At 35.8% G+C, this 19753-nt stretch overlaps 1 protein-coding gene across 1 annotated transcript; it reads right to left on the reverse strand.

Annotated features, from left to right (window-relative positions):
* Positions 1-1955: 1955 nt before the first annotated feature.
* alg14 (ALG14 UDP-N-acetylglucosaminyltransferase subunit) lies at positions 1956-15619 on the reverse strand. Its single transcript, XM_056249231.1, has 4 exons — positions 15424-15619; positions 14553-14704; positions 13638-13760; positions 1956-2753 (listed from the first exon to the last, which is right to left on the reverse strand). The coding sequence occupies exons 1-4, from the start codon at positions 15578-15580 to the stop codon at positions 2523-2525; spliced, it is 663 nt and encodes a 220-aa protein (XP_056105206.1). The 5' UTR covers positions 15581-15619; the 3' UTR covers positions 1956-2522.
* Between the last annotated feature and the right edge of the window lie 4134 nt (positions 15620-19753).

The following is a 19753-nucleotide window of genomic DNA, read 5'->3' on the forward strand; positions in this document are numbered from 1 at the left end:
GCTGACCAAGTGCTTTCTAGATAACAATGAAAAATTAAAAAAGCAAATAAGACACCAGTCTTGTACTGCTGTAACTATGGTACAAAATTTTGACAATTAAAAAATGGTTACTGTGGTTTGTGTAAAGCATTGCTTTAGTATAGATTGTTATTATTATTATTGCCTGAAGGGAAGAAACCAGTTTTGATATAAAAAAAAAAGGCAGTAACAACAATTCATAACCAGAAATCAAACACACAACAGACACATGTAGGCTCTATATGGATCAAATTTCTGCATTATCATTTTCGGTGTCATCTAGTAGCTTAAAATAACCAATTGATGCTTTGATGTGAGCGGGGCTCTAATGTCAAGGTTTGTTTTTGTCTGAAAGGTTGAAGTGAAAAACCAATATCATGGAGGTGGTTTGTCAAAAGAGACCAGTATCTTTCGCTGTCATGTAACCTGTGCTGAATAAAGAAAACATGAAGACATTTTTTCTAAGGTTGCTTTCTATTTGTGAATATTTCTAATCTCTTACATATTTAAGATTAAGCAGAATAGCTGCCTGTTTGGAGTTTTGCCAGGTGTTGTCCCTGACAATTTGATGTATTTTATCAGACACTGAAGGCCTGTTGCCAACTGAAATCAATTGCAACATAGAATAAAGAGTGAAACTGAAAACTGATGGTCAACTGGGAAAGATATTGATAAGAGCAGCTTTGTGATGTAAATACTAACCAGTCAGTCAATGAGAAATAAAAGAGTTCCTTTGGAAAACAAGTCTTTCTTGACAAGAGTCTGTAATTTATGACTAGGTTAGTCAGCATGTTATTGTCTGCAAATCCAGGCGATAAGATGCACAGAATGCATACACATGAGCATGTTAAATGTTTTTTTTTTTTTTAAAGATTAGGATTTCAAACTCAATCTGGATTAGTTCTAGATTTACAATAGTCTTTTCTGTTTCTTTTAAACTAAATCACTTTTTCTGTTGGCCATTTGGTCTTTACCCCCCTCCTCCAAAAATTTACTTAATCAGTTACCTAAAAATCTTATGTTTTGGCATTACAAAGATCTGAAAAGAGCACAAGTGTTTTCAGTAATGTTTACCAATCATTTTATCAAAGAGTTCTAAGTTACATTATAATAATCAGCTTCAAAGATTAATCAAGATCTTGACCAAAAATGTATACACCTCTTATGGAAATAAAAGTTGTGATGTTATTTCCATCAAGAGGTGCATACATTTTTGGTCAAGATCTTGTATTGACAATGCAAGAGTCCAGCACTGTGTAAAGTCTCCTCCAGCACATCCCAAAGACTTTCACTGAATTTAAGGTCTGGACTCAGAGCCAATTCATGTGTGAAAATGATTCTTCATGCTCCCTCCCAACCATTCATGAATCTTGACATTGTCATCCTGGAATATGCCGATGATGCGTCTTCCTACATGGATGTTTAAGAAATAAAAAGCTATACACCATCAGTTAGAGTTAGAAGAACTGTTGCCGAACATAACATGCTAGAAATATAATAATCACTGCAATAATGATCCAAGACTCTTAAGCATTTGCCTATTTAAATACAATTTGGCCAGGCGGTGTTTCATCACTTATTTTTGAAGATCATGGTAAGTCTGCATAGAAATGTTTATGTTATTATTAAAAAACAATTTCTCTGTGGAGAAAATAAATGTAATTTTAATTTCTGCAAGGTTCCATCCATGCTCATAATAACCAAATTATACATCACATCACATACCTGACAGACATGTCTGATTGGATCATCCATTCACAGATGTTCAGAATCGACAGTTGAGGAACTCTATGCTGAGAAGTAAATGACTAAGTTACCTGCATGAACTTGTCCTGGCAAACAAAAGAAACCATCAGGGTATGTTCTACCTCATGCTACAGGTATAAGAGAGCCACAAAGAATAACAGGAAATTACAGAGCAATAAAATAAGATCTACTGAGAATCTTTAGTCTTTAACTCACACCATTTCCTCTAAAACCAACCACACGCCAGCACAGGAAGAGATCAACAATGAAGTACTGCTGAATAGTGTAGTGAGCTGGACAATATTTCGGAAAAACACTGAGGAAAAAAAGTATTCATACACATGTAAGAATGAGGAATGACAATCTAAACAAGTCTAACCTTTGAAAGGGACAAACCCAAGCCAATTATTATCTTTTTCGTGCAGTGTTGGAAAATGCTGAAACTATGAAGGGAATTAAAAGCACCTGCACATGTAAAAACTTCTCTTGGTTTCGTTTGGTTGACTTTTCAAGGGCGTAAAAGGTAGAAAAGGTGTGATACGATATTTCATCAGCCCATCGTGACTGTTTTGGCATTAAAAAACAACAGAAAACGCTGATGCAGTTGTCATAGTTGTGTATTTTAGCACGTCAGTAACTGCATAGGAATGATTCGCGTCAGCTTCACTGAACAGTATCAAAACTCATGTGATTCTCAGATGAATTCAAAACCGATATGTCATGCAAAAAGAAAATTTGGTTTTCTGTAAATGTTCTCCTCACTCCAATCTCCCTAGGTAGATGGACTTAGGGTATTTGTCTTTCAGTGGTGGCCACTGCACAAAGAAGTAGTCAGAAAGGTAGTAGAGGATCTTCCCAGATAGAGACAGTGTCTCCACGCGACAGATGCTCTCCACGTAGACGATCAGGACCCTTTTCAGGCCCAGGACGCCCAGGAGCAGCCCAGCGGCACACAGTGGGACACACGTCCCTGGACCGTTACACAGCACCTGAAACACACACATATACACTTTAAAAATACAAAAAAGCACACAAATTTGATTAATTACCTGTAGTCAAGGCATCATGAACTGACAATGAACAACATTGTTTACAGCATTTGTTAATCCAGGTTTATGTTCATTTATAAATATACACTATTGCTCACTGTTAATTCATGTTTGTTCATAATGCAATAGTCAGTGTTAATTCATACGATTTAAAATTTAACAACCAAACTAATTAAATGCTGTAAAAAATATTGTTCATTATAAGTTCATAATACCTAAATGCATTAGCTAACATTGCCAAAGTGAACATTTATTAAATGTTACACAATGAAAAGTAATAATGTTACATTAAGTCAATCAAGTTGTCTTAATTAAACATAATAAATCATTACTTAAATGTATATTTGAAATAAATTCATACTTTTATTCAGCAAGAACGCTATAAAGTAATAAAAAGTGACGGTAAAGACATTTACATTGTTACAAAAAATGTATTTTAAATAAATGTCTATTCATCAAAGAATCACGAAAGTAAAATATTAAGCAGCACAACTGTTTTCAACATTAATAGTGATAAGAATGATAATAATTATTGATAAGGATAATGTTTCTTGAGCACCAAGAAAAAAATAAAAATATATATATATATATATATATATATATATAAACTTGAATGATTTAAAAATCCATAAAATTAAGATTTTAAAATAAAAAAATAAAAATGAGATTTTAAAGGTAAAATATTATAATACATTTTAAATAAATAAATACATGTAATAATTAGTAATACTGATAACATCTCAATTTTAACTGTTATTTTAACAGAAATTTTTCTTCTTCTTTTGATTACTGTTGTTTTGCTGCAATTGGAAGAGTGTTTTCTTTCTATACCGTATGCTATAATATGACTTATTTATTTTATTTAAATTAAAATTATTAAGGGAAGACAATGGTATTTTTATTATAAATTCGTGTTATGCCAACTTGCAACAAGTTATCTTCACATAAATGGTTAAAAGTTCACTCTTTGAGATAAACATTTCAGGTGAACTTGTTGACACACACTTTGAGAAACACCATTCATTTGGGGATTTACAAGTTTCTGTAAAGCTGCTTTTGGATTTTGAAAAGCAGTATAATAAAAAATGAACTGATTTGACTTATATAGGCTATAGGACACAAAAAAACAGAAAGACGTCTGCATAAAGTATACTTCTGAGTATACTTCTATACTTCAGTCCTCTGAGCTGGAGAAATATGAGCTTTCTGGTTCAAAACTGGAGACAGCGAGCGGCACAGGAAGGCGGTTAGACTTCGGTGGAGACGAGCCATGGGGTCTGGAGAAATCATCTTACACCGACTGACTGCTCAGACACATTAACACTGGAAAAATCCAGCCTCTGTCTGCTCAGAACCGAAACTGATACGACGCAGGAACCGAGGACCACGACCGAAGTGAGAACATCAGAGGTGAGGGACGCTTCAGTTCTTCCCCCTCAACTCATTTCTGTCTGCTTCAAGGTCCACTGGTGCTCGGATTCAGTTTACTGCCAGTTTCCAAACAGTCTAAAACACTCATTTCCCATCCAGCACCTGGAGACAGATGAGCGATGAGGATGGGCATGGACGGACCACCAGGTGGGCGATCGGTCTCGGCCTGTGTTTACATTTCACACACACCTGTGAATTCACCTCGGGGGATGAGATCACTCTCACCCAACAGAGAGACGCTGACTTCAGCTCTGAAGGGCTGCTGGATTGTGTGCAGAGATTGGTGAGTGTTTGCTATGGGAAAAGGCCAAACCGTCAGAGTGCTATTTGAGTCTGTCATCAGAGTGGTGCAAATTTAAATGGCCATTTTGTGAAACTTCAACACGACATAAATCAAACGTCAGAAACACTCAGGCTTTGGGCTGTTGAATCTGTTGGGCACTGAATGTGCATAAGAAAACAGCTTGTTTTTCTCAAATCTCTCTTTATGGAATAAGGAGAAGAAAGCCTAAGAGTGAAAGCTTGATATGAGGCCCTCTCTTTTTAGCCTCTTCCACGTTTCCCCAAAAGAAACACTTGGCACTACCAATCATGAACTAAAACACTTAAGCTAAATATCACTGTTCCACCAAGCTTGACTCCAATAAAAATAAATCTAAACAAACATAGAAATAGCTGCATCAATAGTACAATCTAAAAAAAGTTTAGCCAATATTTGTGCTCATACTACAGTATGATGGAATTAGCAAAGCAACATGCAAAAAATTAAACTCTATTTTTCTCAGTATCAGAACAACTGGTGTAAAATATTTTGTGTAATCTGATTGTGCAGCGAGGTCTACAGGTCTTTAAATATATTAAACATTTTAGTATGGATAAACATTAAATAAATATTAATACCAAACTTTTTATAGCCTATACTTTTTATGTATTACTTTTTTATAATTACATTAAAAAAAGTATTTATATAGCACATTTCCAAAGCTCAAGATATCAAATTTGTATATTAAATATACTTAATAATTCATTTAAAATCTCAAGATCTCAAAATCTCAAGCTTAAGGTCTAAAAATATACTGATACATTTTGGACAAATTAAACAAACAAATACATTTAAAAAAAAAAAACCAATCTATACAGTCTTTCCAGCAGCTTATATATATATATATATTCAAATTGCAGGAATGTAAATTAAATGCATGGAAATTAAATAATATACACTCACCGGCCACTTTATTAGGTACACCTGTCCAACTGCTCGTTAACACTTAATTTCTAAGCAGCCAATCACATGGCGGCAACTCAGTGCATTTAGGCATGTAGACATGGTCAAGACAATCTCCTGCAGTTCAAACCGAGCATCAGTATGGGGAAGAAAGTTGATTTGAGTGACTTTGAACGTGGCATGATTGTTGGTGCCAGAAGGGCTGGTCTGAGTATTTCAGAAACTGCTAATCTACTGGGATTTTCACGCACAACCATCTCTAGGGTTTACAGAGAATGGTCCGAAAAAGAAAAAACATCCAGTGAGCGGCAGTTCTGTGGGCGGAAATGCCTTGTTGATGCCAGAGGTCAGAGGAGAATGGCCAGACTGGTTCGAGCTGATAGAAGGGCAACAGTGACTGAAATAACCACTCGTTACAACCGAGGTATGCAGCAAAGCATTTGTGAAGCCACAACACGCACAACCTTGAGGCGGATGAGCTACAACAGCAGAAGACTCCACCGGGTACCACTCATCTCCACTACAAATAGGAAAAAGAGGCTACAATTTGCAAGAGCTCACCAAAATTGAACAGTTGAAGACTGGAAAAATGTTGCCTGGTCTGATGAGTTTCGATTTCTGTTGAGACATTCAGATGTTAGAGTCAGAATTTGGCGTAAACAGAATGAGAACATGGAACCATCATGCCTTGTTACCACTGTGCAGGCTGGTGGTGGTGGTGTAATGGTGTGGGGGATGTTTTCCTGGCACACTTTAGGCCCCTTAGTGCCAATTGGGCATCGTTTAAATGCCACGGCCTACCTGAGCATTGTTTCTGACCATGTCCATCCCTTTATGGCCACCATGTACCCATCCTCTGATGGCTACTTCCACCATGTCACAAAGCTCTAATCATTTCAAATTGGTTTCTTGAACATGACAATGAGTTCACTGTACTAAAATGGCCTCCACAGTCACCAGATCTCAACCCAATAGAGCATCTTTGGGATGTGGTGGAACGGGAGATTCGCATCATGGATGTGCAGCCGACAAATCTGCGGCAACTGTGTGATGCCATCATGTCAATATGGACCAAACTCCCTGAGGAATGCTTCCAGCACCTTGTTGAATCTATGCCACGAAGAATTGAGGCAGTTCTGAAGGCAAAAGGGGGTCCAACCCGTTACTAGCATGGGGTACCTAATAAAGTGGCCGGTGAGTGTATATGTGTGGCTAATATAAAATTTAAATAAAATAAAAAATCTTAACTATTTACATAAACATGGGCCAACATAAAAAAAACATTATTTTTGAGTCCTGAAATGACTAATCAATCATAGAACCAGAACCACTAGTTCGAACCTTTCCACTTCACCACATAAACACGGCATTTAACTCATACAAGCAGTGAGTCATAGAATCAAAGTGAAAATCTGATCAATATCTGTTGATGGCCAGTGCATGTTTAACTGCAGAGTGGGGATTATACTGTACACTTATGCTGAAACATTTAAAAGAATCAAAGGCCTTCTGGAGTCATTGTTCCTGTGATGACATCGCCGTGAGACATGTTTGTGTCACAGGTGCACAGACAGGTGAGGACGCCAGAGGGAAGCCGAACTACTGATGAGGTCATTGAGGTGAGGCCAGTTTATTACAGAGCAGCTCCAGGTGAGATTAAACTGTTACCAGGGTTTTGTTACTTCTCTTCTCAGGCTTCCGATGAGTCAGCACAGAACAGACTGAAGGTGTCAGGTCTATAAATGACAGACAAGTTCAGTTCAGTCTGAATTGTGTTAAACAGTAACAGAGAAAAAGGTCGTCTTAGACAGCGTCTTATGATTATTATTTTACAGGTCGGATGGATGGATGGATGGATGGATGGATGGATGGATGGATGGATGGATGGATGGATGGATGGATGGATGGATGGATGGATGGATGGATGGATGGATGGATGGATGGATGGATGGATGGATGGATGGATGGATGGATGGATGGATGGATGGATGGATGGATGGATGGATGGATGGATGGATGGATGGATGGATGGATGGATGGATGGATGGACAATTTAAATATTATTTACTTTATTTATTATTTACTAAATGTGTTATTTTATATTATTTACAGAAGGAACTTGTCATTTTAATAATTTAGATTGTGTCTTTTCTGGCATCTTGTGCATTAATGCTTATATTATGTTTCTCACTTTGTTATGGTTTGATATTGGATTTGTGATTAGGATTGCACACCCACTGCTTGCTTATGAACATTATTTCTCTACATGCGCGTTCTGACATATTCTGACATGCAGATCCTATTTTATTATCTATCCATCACTGATTCTCATCAACACATGGAGGAACATTAAATAAATAAAACATATGGAGCTCCGTCCACTGAGCTTTCCAACCATTTCCAAATAAGGCTAAGATGAAACATATGGAGTGCTGGGGTGCACAAACAAAAAAACCAATGTGCAGACTCAGAGGAACAGTGAGGAGTCTCTCTGGAATGTGTGGGACGTCCACCGCACAACATCCAGACCCCCGTTATTTGTTATTGTAAATCGTACAAACCCCCTCCCCCACACACAAAACCTGTTTAAATTCTTTAAATCGTTTCCCGTATTCATTTTCATTTAGGACTTGCGTCACAATTTGACTCGCTCACGAAACAATCAGCATATCTGCGCATTTCTGTGCAGAATAGTTCGTTTGATCAAGTCAACAAGTTAAAATACAAGCAAGTGTAATCTTGTCAAAGCGAGTCTAACCGGGTGGAGATGAAGAAAATAAACAGCAGAAATCATAGCACTCAATCCTTTTGATAGAGGCATCACCTTTTTGTTTACTATAGAACATGTTTACTTTAATAATTATTTTGTGTGTGATTTGAGCTAAAGAAGCAAAGTATATACCGGTAATACCATTGTTGTCATTTTATTGCTGATTCGAAATAAATGATTGAAATATATCCTTTATGTAGCCCCGTTTGGTTCTCTCCCCGCTCGTTCGGTTCTCTCTTCCGGTTTGTATTTCCACAGTATGAAGGTAAGATCTTAGGGATTTATGAATGAACCTCTCGTTTTAAAATCTTCCCGGTCTACTGACATCTGTTATGACATCCGCTTTAAACATTACAATGCTCATGATAACTTTCACTAACTCTACAATAAGCAAATCCACTTCACCAGCTAAATACTCTTCGACAGCGATGCCATAGAAATATACAGAGCTACCGAAAAAAAACAAAGTTAAAAAAAATTCTAAAGATGGATGCGAGCTTGTTTCTCTGGCGCATAAGGTCAACAGTCTTGAAAGTTTTGGAGATTTCAGTCTAAAAATGAGCTTACTTGCATTGAAAATGTATTTTTAATGTCTTTAAACTAAGCTAATATTTATGAATAATAGAAAAGTTATACAAATGTAGGCACTTCAGTCTAGACTGACGTACTGATGAACTGAAGCTGTAAATAACAGTGATCAGTAGTATTCACTATTAACTGCTCCTCACGGCATGCAGAATCCGGGACGCTTGGCTTGTGCTGACACATCTGGAGCTCATGAGTAGTATTGAGTACCCATGACGCACTTATTTCCTTTTATGGCTAAAAGAGGACTGAATCCACCCCCTCTTCACCTCCGGATTTCAGACCTGACCCCCCATTTCCCCCAATTCCGCTCTGGTATGTGGACGAACGGGCCTCAGCTCCTCGCCCAAATGCTCAAGTTTGGTTAAAACAAACAGCTGACATTTGAGTCACGCTGATGGACGCTCCCTCACCGCGCAGACACAATAGGGGTGCCGGACCCCCTAAAGAAGATCTTAGACATTGTCTGCTGGACTAAAAAGGAAATCCTGCTGTTGATGTCCAATGGAGGATCAAAGGAAACCTGGTAGTTATATTTTAATCTCACATTACAAACAAACAACAAAATGTAAGCATAAAATATATTTAAAACGTTTTATACTTAAAACATAAATTGCACAAAAAAAAAAAAAATCTGGAAATCCTATATTTGATCATTAAATGTATATTACATTTTATTATATATTTTTTAGAATTTAAAAAAAACATTTTCATTAAAAAATAACACTAATAATTGTGTCCAGATAGGGTAATTTGTACTGTTGAGACATGTGCTAATTGTAATTAATGAATCAGTGTTGTTATTAAACAAAGTATTTTTTTAAAATTCAGTAATTGGAATAAAGCTGAACTAAAATAAAATATAAAGATTAGATGAAAATTTAAATTTGAAATATTTGAAAATTTGAAATATTGCAATGGCAGCTAAAATTACTTGAACTTAAAATAAATAAAACTTAAAATGAAATAAAAATAAATTGAGGCTAAGCAAAAATATTGTTAAAAAAATATTTAATAAAAATGGCAAGATTACTAAAACTTTAACTAAAATTAAAATAAAAAAATAATTTAACTAACATTATAAAATAAACTAAAAGCGAATTCAAAATACAAAAAAAATATATAATAGTATATAAACAATACTAAAATAATATGCAATGAATGTCACAATGCAGAAAAGTCTTATTATAAAAATATATTATAAGTAAACATAGAATAATATATTTAACAAAAAAAAATTTAAATTAATAATTTCCTATTTTGTATTTTAATTTTAGGGAAAACTTTTCTTCTTTTTTTTTTAAAGTATGCGATAAAAGAAATTTGTCTAAACTCTTTTACCATGAAACTAACGTGACAACAGATCCAAGACAAAAAAGGCCCCAGTCGTTCTTCAGTTTCCTAGAAATCTGTAATCCTCTTTCCCATTAATAAAACTTGCCTGAATGGAAAAGTAGGAAATGACGTCAGCATGAGGAGAGAGGGCGCTAATTAGAGCTTAACAGAATACTAGTGTGGTGGTCCGTGAGAGATCTGTCTGGTTAGCTGTGACCTTTGAGCTCTACTGCTCAAGCACTGCAGCGCGGGCCGCTTAGTCATGCTCCGCCTCCTCTCAGCTGGTCTCCACGGCAACACAGAAACCCGAAACTGCTTGGCTCCGTGTGAGAGGAGTCAGGCCGCTGGGCCAAGGAGCCAGTCAGGTCTCGCCACATCCTGAGAACAAGACCCCTCGGCTGCTCCGCTCGCAACCCTTCATTACACAACCACAGGAGGAGGAGAGAGAGAAAGGGGCTCTGGATTACGGATCATTCCTGAAAAAGGGCTTAAACGCTGCCCATCCCTCTCTTTTTTACTAAATCAACCCCCTCTCTCACTTTTTTATCTATCCCTGAGTGTTTTCCCAGCAGCTCTCTCTCTCTCTCTTGCTGAAGACAAGCAGAGAAACAGCAGGATTAGTGTTTGCTTATACAGCAGATAGTCTTCCAGCGGTAATGTGATAGTCTTATCACCTGCTGAAGGAAAAAATGTCTTTATCACCTGCTTAAACATTCCCTTTGCTGCTGTGTGACATGCACAACAACTCTTTTGTTTGTGTTAAAGGGATAGTTTGTATAAAAATGTACATTCTGTCATCATTTACTCACCCTCGTGTTGTTATAAACCCGTATGACTTTCAAAAGAAGATTTTGTCCGAACAACATCGGATCCTATTGACTTTTATTGCATCGGCAATTAAAGCACATTTTTCTAACTATCTTCTTTTGTGTTTCACAGAACATAGAAAGTCTTACAAGTTTGGAATGAATAATGACAGAATTTTCATTTTTGGGTGAACTATCCCTTTAATATCTTGGTTAGGGTTTAGCATAGCGAGTTCTTGTGCACTAGACAGAATCTGTGCTTGAAGAAAGCACCACAGATCTCATTCACAAACCTCTTATTAATGTCAACATGCAATGGCATATGAAACCAATTTTACTTCCAAAATATGACGCATTTCAAAGTGAAATAGTACACTGCCCGGCCCAAAAAAAAAGTCGCTGTTTGGATTTAAATAGGCAAATGCTTAAGAGTCTATGACCAGGGGCCGTATTCACAAAGAATTTTAAGGCTAAAAGTGGCTCCTAACTGGCGAATTTAGGAGCAACTCATAAAACTAATGGGCGTGTCACTCCTACCTTTAGGACTCCTAATTTTTTTCACTAAGAGTAATTCACGAAGCATTTTAGCCCTAAAAGTAGCACCTAAGTCTGGGACAGCTTAAAAGAAGTCGAGAGGACTCCTAACTCACTAAGACCTATTCACAAAGGATTGTAGCGCATACCAGCGCCTCTCGCAGTCGTCCGGGGTCCGCGACACAAGCGGGAATGCTGCATTGATCTGCAAACAAATCCTCTCCCATTCTCACGCTTAGTTTTGCTTGATATCCCAGTGCCGAATTTCCCTTTTATTATGGGTTTTTTTCAGCACCAACTGGGCCAGCAGCAGTAACTGATCCTGCGTCCAGTTGGGCTTTCTTTTCCGTTTTGGCGAGTTCATCATCCACTGTCATTCAACTATTACATTACTTCAATAGGAGCAACATTTCCTTGCTTTAAGTAGTCTATTTAGGCTAATAGGATGTCAATTAACCAAGCAAGTGTTAATGCAAGTGTCGTTTTTTCATTATTAGTCAAGTGGCGGTTTTCATTGGGGTATTACCTTGATTTAATTTAATTTAATTCACGACTTTTCTCTCTCTCTCTCTCTGCCTTTTTAGAATTACACTTCACTGGGGCCTGCACAAACATGTCATTATATATGCATTTCGATGACATTACTGTTATTATTTTGTGTAGGACACAGACATATTTAGATGTGGTAATTCCATGATTTGTTGCGTCTGTGTTGTGTTCCGCATGATGGCCCTGTCATCTAACAACCAATCACCGTGATTATTGCAAGGAAGCTCGTGCATGAGAATTGACGTCATCCATAGCAACGAAGACTCACTCTTAGTTTAGGAGTTGCCATTTTTCCTTACTAAGAGTAGGTCTGAAAGGCGCTGTGAATAACTTTTAAGAGAAAACTTCTAGCTAAAATATTTTAGTGCGATTTAGGAGTACTCCTAGTGGTAAGATAAAATTCTTTGTGAATACGGCCCCAGATCATTATTGCAGTGATTATTATGTTTCTAGCATGTTATATGTACAATTTACAAAATCATCACAACATTTATTTCCATCCATTTTTGGTCAAGATCTTGTATTGCCAATGCAAGAGTCCAGCACTCTGTAAAGTCTCCTCCAGCACATCCCAAAGACTTTCACTGAATTTAAGGTCTGGACTCAAGAGCCGATTCATGTGTGAAAATGATTCTTCATGCTCCCTCACAACCATTCATTCACAATTTAAGCCTGATTAATCTTGGCATTGTCATCCTGGAATATGGCCATGATGTGTCTTCCTACAAATCGCAAACACATTGCTTCTGTATTTCTCTGGTCAAACCATTCAGGAAAAGCACAGAATTTGGACTACATTTTGCAGATGACATGACATATTTATAAAAAGCTGTTTTCCAAAACAGTGCACAGGATGTTTGAATTCTCAAGGTTATGGACTGGGCAAAAGACGCCACAGTGTTAATCTGAAGACACGTAGTTACAGAGATTTGCTTTAGAAAGCACATTAAAAAAGGATGAGCAATATGGTACATTAATAACACAGTATAATACATTTGCATGTTACTTAAGCTGAATAATACCCCTAGTGTCTTCTGTAGAGCTGCTTACACCTGAACTTTTTGTCTTTTTTGTGCTTATAATTGATGAACTTTGCAACATTGACAGCTATTGAACTGAACTGAAACAACACTGAACTAAACGGAGCAGAATAATGACACTATTGTCATATGTGGAGCTGCTAGAGATGAAATTAAAGTTGTTTTAATTGATTCATAATTTTACAACATTAACACTGTTATTTTCCTGTTTATTAATGGGAAGCTACTTTGAAACAATCTGTACAGTATAAAGCGTTATATAAATAAATGTGACTTGTCTTTACTACTTAATAACATATTTTAATCTGGTAATGCAAACTAATATTCATCATATCCATAAGTATGTTTGCATAATGTTTATATTTAAATTTGAATAAAAGGCTCTAATCATACTCGAAATAGAGCTGGGTTGCCCATAGGCATGATCTCATAAATATGTTATGATGTGCTATTTCTGGAGGGTGTTATACAGAATACTCTGCAGAAAAGAGGAAATTAATACTTAATGAGGATATGATGGGGGGATGAATGAGAGGAGAAGTTACACACCATATCCGGCTGAAGCCTAAAGACCAGCGGTACGGATGACATCAGAGCGCTCAGGGAACTCAGAACGGAGGAACTCCATGACTGACGAACCTCCCGACTGCGAGGAATCCAGTGGAGAGTGAACTGTGTACAGTAAATAAAGGAAAACATGACAAATGTCAGGGTTTTAGTGAGAATATAAGCAGAAAAACATTGTAAATCTGACTGAATGAGGGAATGTCTATCTATCTATCTATCTATCTATCTATCTATCTATCTATCTATCTATCTATCTATCATTTCAAAATCACAGCCATATAAAAATACATGAAAAGACAAAGGAACTGCTGCCATCTGCTGGTCAAAGTAAGACAAAACCAATGAGAATTTTAGAGTTCCACAGAAAAAGGTTTTTTTTGGGTATAAATATGTTCAGTACAGATCCATCACTTATTCTGGAGTAATGTTAATTACCTCGGTTGCCCAAAATGTGTTCTGTGATTTTTGGGTTTTATATGAATGACAAGAATCTAATCAAAGTAGTTTTTTGTATTTACCTCCTTTTATTTATTGGAAAGTTGTATATCCATAAATGTAAATATACGAAAGTAAACCCCGCTTTGACATCTTCAAACAAGAATTGAAGTTGTACTTAAATACAATCTCAACGTCTGTAAACAAGAAATCTATAAAAGCATCTAGAATTTGTACCATGTTTAATATTCTTTCATAATATGCTTTTCATTTTTTGTGCCCCCACTTTTTTTCTTTTTCTTTTCTATCTCTTTCTAAATAATTTCCACTAGATAAACCAGGCTTCTTTATATCATTTTTCTTGTTAACTATTGATCTATAACTTGTTTATTGTCTGAAAGTTTGTCTGTTTTTGTATCTAAAAAAAAAAAAAAAAAAAAAAAGATAAGAGAGATCCATCACCTGAGAGGTTGAATCACTTTTCTTCCGCTCTGCTTCAAAAGTTTGGATCTTCTCTTCACTCATTTTGTCAGTGTCTGCGATCACATAATGCCGAGGGTTATAAGACTGAGATAAACTCCCCAACAGACGGATGATTTCTGTTGTGTGTCCTCCTAAGTGAGACAGAAAAGAAACATTTAAAGTCAATAATATAATAATAATAAAGGATAATTGTTGAAATATATGCTAGTTGGCGAATAAAATGGATGTTACCTTTTTATTAATATCAAAACAAAGTTAAAATTAAGTTAAAATATACAAATGTAAAAATTAAATGGAAGGATGAATCTATATCTATCCATCTTCTATCTATCTGTCACCATTTCTTTCAGCAACTTTAATCACATTAAAGTTACATTTTAAATAAAATTTTGGTGAAATTAGAGAAATTATGTTTATTCAGTTTTAAAGTACAAAAAAGTAAAATACACAGTAAAATTTAAAGAATTGTAAAAAAAAAATCACATTGGGGTGAGTTTCAAATAAATTCTACTAACGTTATTTCGTTTTGAGCTTATTTTCCAATCCCTTTAACTAACATCCCTTTAACACTCCTGCAGGAAGTGACATAATATTGTGATGTTTTATGGTATTAATTGCTGTGTTATTATGTTGCTGTCTAAGCATGTAAGTTACGCTGCTCGAAACAAATTACCCTCAAAAACAATAAAGTTAATTGGCTTATACATATATATATATATATATATATATATATATAGTATGCTTATATACACACTATAATAAACTATAAATACACATACTGTATAACGTTACTTGTTATATATATATTATATTTTACTCTGTAAATGCTGTTTGCAAGGTTGATTCTTACCTGATCCAGCCACCACCAGAACTGACACAGAACCCTTCTGTCCTGGTTTATATTCCGATCCATCTCGCAAAATCACAAATAATCGTAAAATAAACACTGTTATTAATACTACAGCAGTGAGAAGAACACCACTCACCACAGCATATAGTAATGCCATCAGTTACCAAACTAAACGCTATCGGTTACTGTCTCAAAACGTTAGGGTTAGTAGACTCATGTTAGTAGACTCATGTTCGTTAAGAAAGAACTCACATTTATAATTTAAACTACTTTAAACTAAATCTGAAATAAGCATAAGTGCTGTAGTTTTGAGAATGGAATGATTTGCACACGTACAGCTGCTACGGAAAGTCATAGGGGACAAAAAATGATATTAAGTTTTCACTGGCGTTTAGAAACAGCGACGCCTACTGACCACTTTGAAAACTAGATCAAATGAATCAGGCTGCAGAGTGTGTACCTTAATTATGTACACTTTTACGTGTTTTTGTGTTTTCCCCCAAAGTTTATTATTTAGATTATAACTTATTATTATGTATCCTTTTAGTCAAGTAAATATTTTCAGGTTTTATTTTTGAAAGTCATTTCTGCACGGACCATGGCGACACAGACACATTAATAGGCCTAACCAAACATAAACAATATTCTGCTCGAAATCTTTCCGATGAATGTATTTATTTAAGCTTCCCTGAAGTTCTGTGGGAAGTTCTCGTGTTTGTTGTTGTCTCATGGAAATGGTCCTCAGTTGTTTTGTCTATAGTGCTCCGGAAGTGCTTCAAGTGCTACATGCCACTTGAATGTCTTGTAAACTGGCATGGCATAAATATTTACTCGTGTGAAATTATTTCTGCATAATTTAGACTCATTATCACAGCTCATTTGTAATAAATTTTTGACTATTTATTTGCTTCCTGCTGAGGTAGCGGCCTATTCTGTCATCTCTGATTTAAAAGTTTCTTGATGAAACACCATGTTGGCTATTTGTCATTGTCAGTTTAGTAATGGCTCGTTTGGGCTGCGTTATTGTAATCAGATGAGACACAGTCTCAGTAAAAACTTTTCAGTCAGCCAGACCACCCGCAGCTGTAACTGTCTGGGATTTATAAAGGGAACATTGTCAATTACCATCTGACATTGTTCAACAATGGCTCTCAATATGTCTTAAAACATGTTCAGGTCTATTTTGTTTTTCAGTTTCTTCAAATTTGCATGGTTTGAGATGATTTGATTTGCTGTGGCTCAGAGGAATAGACTTTTCCTGACCAGGGCTGAAACATTACATTAGTTGTCTGGAGTTTTCTGTCTATCTACTTGTGAATTTATTTATTATATTTGTATCTATAAGTGAATAACGAGAGTTTTGGATCATAATAGTTATAATGAAATTATTATTATTATGATTTATTATTAATATTGTTGTTGTTATTATTTAACAATAAATATAACACATAAATGCACAAATTAATTGTTGTTTTACCTTGTATACCCAATATATATAATGGGATTTAAGCTTGAAGGATACAAAAAAATATATATTCTAATAACATAATAATAATTCTACATATACTAGACACACTAGCTTATTTTTATTTTCTAACATTATTATTAATTTGCCAATAAATATAATATCATAAATAAAAAAATGCACAAATGGAAAGATTATAGTTTTCCATTGTTCACCCAAAAACATTTATGATTACATTGAAATTTAAGCTTGAAGGATACAAAACATAATAATAATATGACAATAGAAAATTATTACTATTATTTTATATTATTATCATTATTATTAAGAAAAAATCATTATATTCATAATATTAATAATTCTAATAATAATCATAATTATTATTATTATTAAAACATTAATGATAATAATAGTAATAACAATAATAGTTTACCAAAATACAATAATAAATTCATAAATTTATATATTTATTAACATAAGTGCTAATTGTGTTTAAATGTTTTTATTTGGTAGGCTACTTTAGCAGAAGATCATTATACCTTTTTTTATACAAACAAAATAATACAAAACAATACAAAATATAATCCAACCCCACCCAAAAACTCAACCCAAAACTGCTATCCAATGGTAAAAGCAGGTGATGAAGGCATAGTAAACATTAATCACTAGCTTGCAGAAAAGAAATAAAAGGTGACCAAATTTTTTACATAAGTGCTAATTTTGGGCACCATTTCTGGTGGTCACTGAGTTTATACTTTTGCTATTTTTTCCCTCTCATTTGACTGGGCCAGCAGATAATTAGCTTGAACTGAATATGCTTGGATTGAATTGCCTACGGCCTGTTTAGAGAATCAGTCATGCTCTGATTAATAACTCTGTCATGTTGTTGGTCAGAACTTCATTCAGGCATCAGCTCTTGGACTTTATTTGTCCAATGTCTGTTCTGAGTCCAGCAAGATTCCCACAGCAATGCAGCCAACTGGCTTTTTTTTTTTTTTTTTTTAAAGGGTCATTCTCAGGGCATGAGGAATGTTAGCCTGTAATAATTCTTAAATGTACCACAAGGGGACAGACTGCACGGGGCATTTTGGTTCAAATTCCACAACACAAGCCTTTGGACTAAAATAGTCTGATGGTAATTAGTGCAAACATGCATTGCTTTGATGTTAAAGATCATTTATATATATCTCGTACTATCTTCCTCTCTACCACCCATCAAAGTTCAATATCTGTTAAAAGCTTTCCATGTCCATGTGCCCTAATAAAAAATGCCTTACATCAATAACACAAGAATGTACACGCTGCTTATGTACAGAGACTCTGAACTTTGCACCAGATTCCAGACAATTACAGCTTCCTTCATGCAGCCGGATATGAAGGCCAACCATCACAACACGACACTTACTTTATTTCTCTCACTGACTTCAGTCAATCATTTCTCACTTACAACCTCTGTTCTCTGTCCAGAAGCACAGCAGCATCATTTGAACTAGTAAGGAACAAACATAGGGAAACTGGGGCTAGTTGTCACACAGTGACTGAGGTTTTGGGTTAAAAGTCCAATTGTGTAAATGCTTGTTTTCTTTAGCAGTAGTTTCATATGTTAGTTTCTAACACCTATTTAACACTGTCTTAAGTTGAAACTTTTTTTGTAAATTCTATTCTCCAGTCTTGAATTCTAGGGTCAAATAAGGGTCAACATAAATTCATCATAAATGTCAGGTGTCATTTTGGGGGGTTATATACGCCTATATATACTATATGTAGTGGATTGGGAATTTCCCCGATAACTCCCCCTGGTGGAGAACTGGAATTATCTACCCAGTAGATTTAGCGGTAACCGGCTGGTTGATCATTACCATGATTGCGCTTCTAAATAAAAGCACAGCGTTCAAATGGCTGGGTGTGCACGTTGCTTTTGGCATCCTGTTTGCCTTTTCCTAGTGGAGTCGTGTGGTCCGGGGCATTTATTCCGTTCATTGTTCGATCAGGTATGTGAATCTATGAGACGTGGAATGTGATTTCCTAATATTGTTGTAGTCTGGGTTTCCCCATACTGCCTTCCCGCAGCGCGATTTTATTCACGCTGAAAGGTGGTATGGATACCATGGACCAAATTTTCGCCTCATTTAGGGAACCAATCACAGAACGGGGAGGGAGCAGCAAGACGATGACGCGTCTATGCGACACACCGAAGCAGTTTGTTTATACCTATGGATCAAACATGGCAGTAGACGCGAAGTTACCTTTCGATGCAGCCTTACGGCCGTTTCACACCGCAAGCGTGAGCGGCATTTGAGCAGCGCGTCAGCGGAACATCGTCACTGCAGCTGCAGACGGGCGAGAGTATTCACACTGGAAGCGTTTGTAGACAGTGTCACAGCAGCGGCTCCAAAGTTACATATCCTTAGCCTCATAGCATAATTGCTTAAGTCATTTTGTGTTTTTTCTTGTTTTCCAAAGACATTGAAATATGACTTCGGCATTATATATAAGCGAGCAATTCTTTACAAAGACAACTAAACATTTGTTTTTAGAAGTTGGTCATTTTATAACATTGATAGTCTTGAAAGTTTGTAATGGGGAGGTGTACAACATTCGCATATAAGTTAAATGTAATACAACAAAACAACCCAGAAAATGGCTCCAATCTATTAGTTTCAGTCATACTTTCGATGTTTACAAGACCGCAACTCCGCGGATAAAAAACAAAACACACAAATAAACCACACACTCGGGTTTGATTTGGGTTGTGCTAGCCTGTAGCTGTCTGTGTGTTAACGTTACATGAACTAACGTTTATATGTATTTTCTGGCTAGTTTACTTTTTTTTATTTTTATTTATATAATACACAACTTTCACCC

This window comes from Rhinichthys klamathensis, unplaced genomic scaffold, assembly GCF_029890125.1.
Source record: "Rhinichthys klamathensis goyatoka isolate OS25496 unplaced genomic scaffold, OSU_Roscu_1.1 h1tg000059l_1, whole genome shotgun sequence".
Lineage (NCBI taxonomy): Eukaryota > Metazoa > Chordata > Actinopteri > Cypriniformes > Leuciscidae > Rhinichthys > Rhinichthys klamathensis.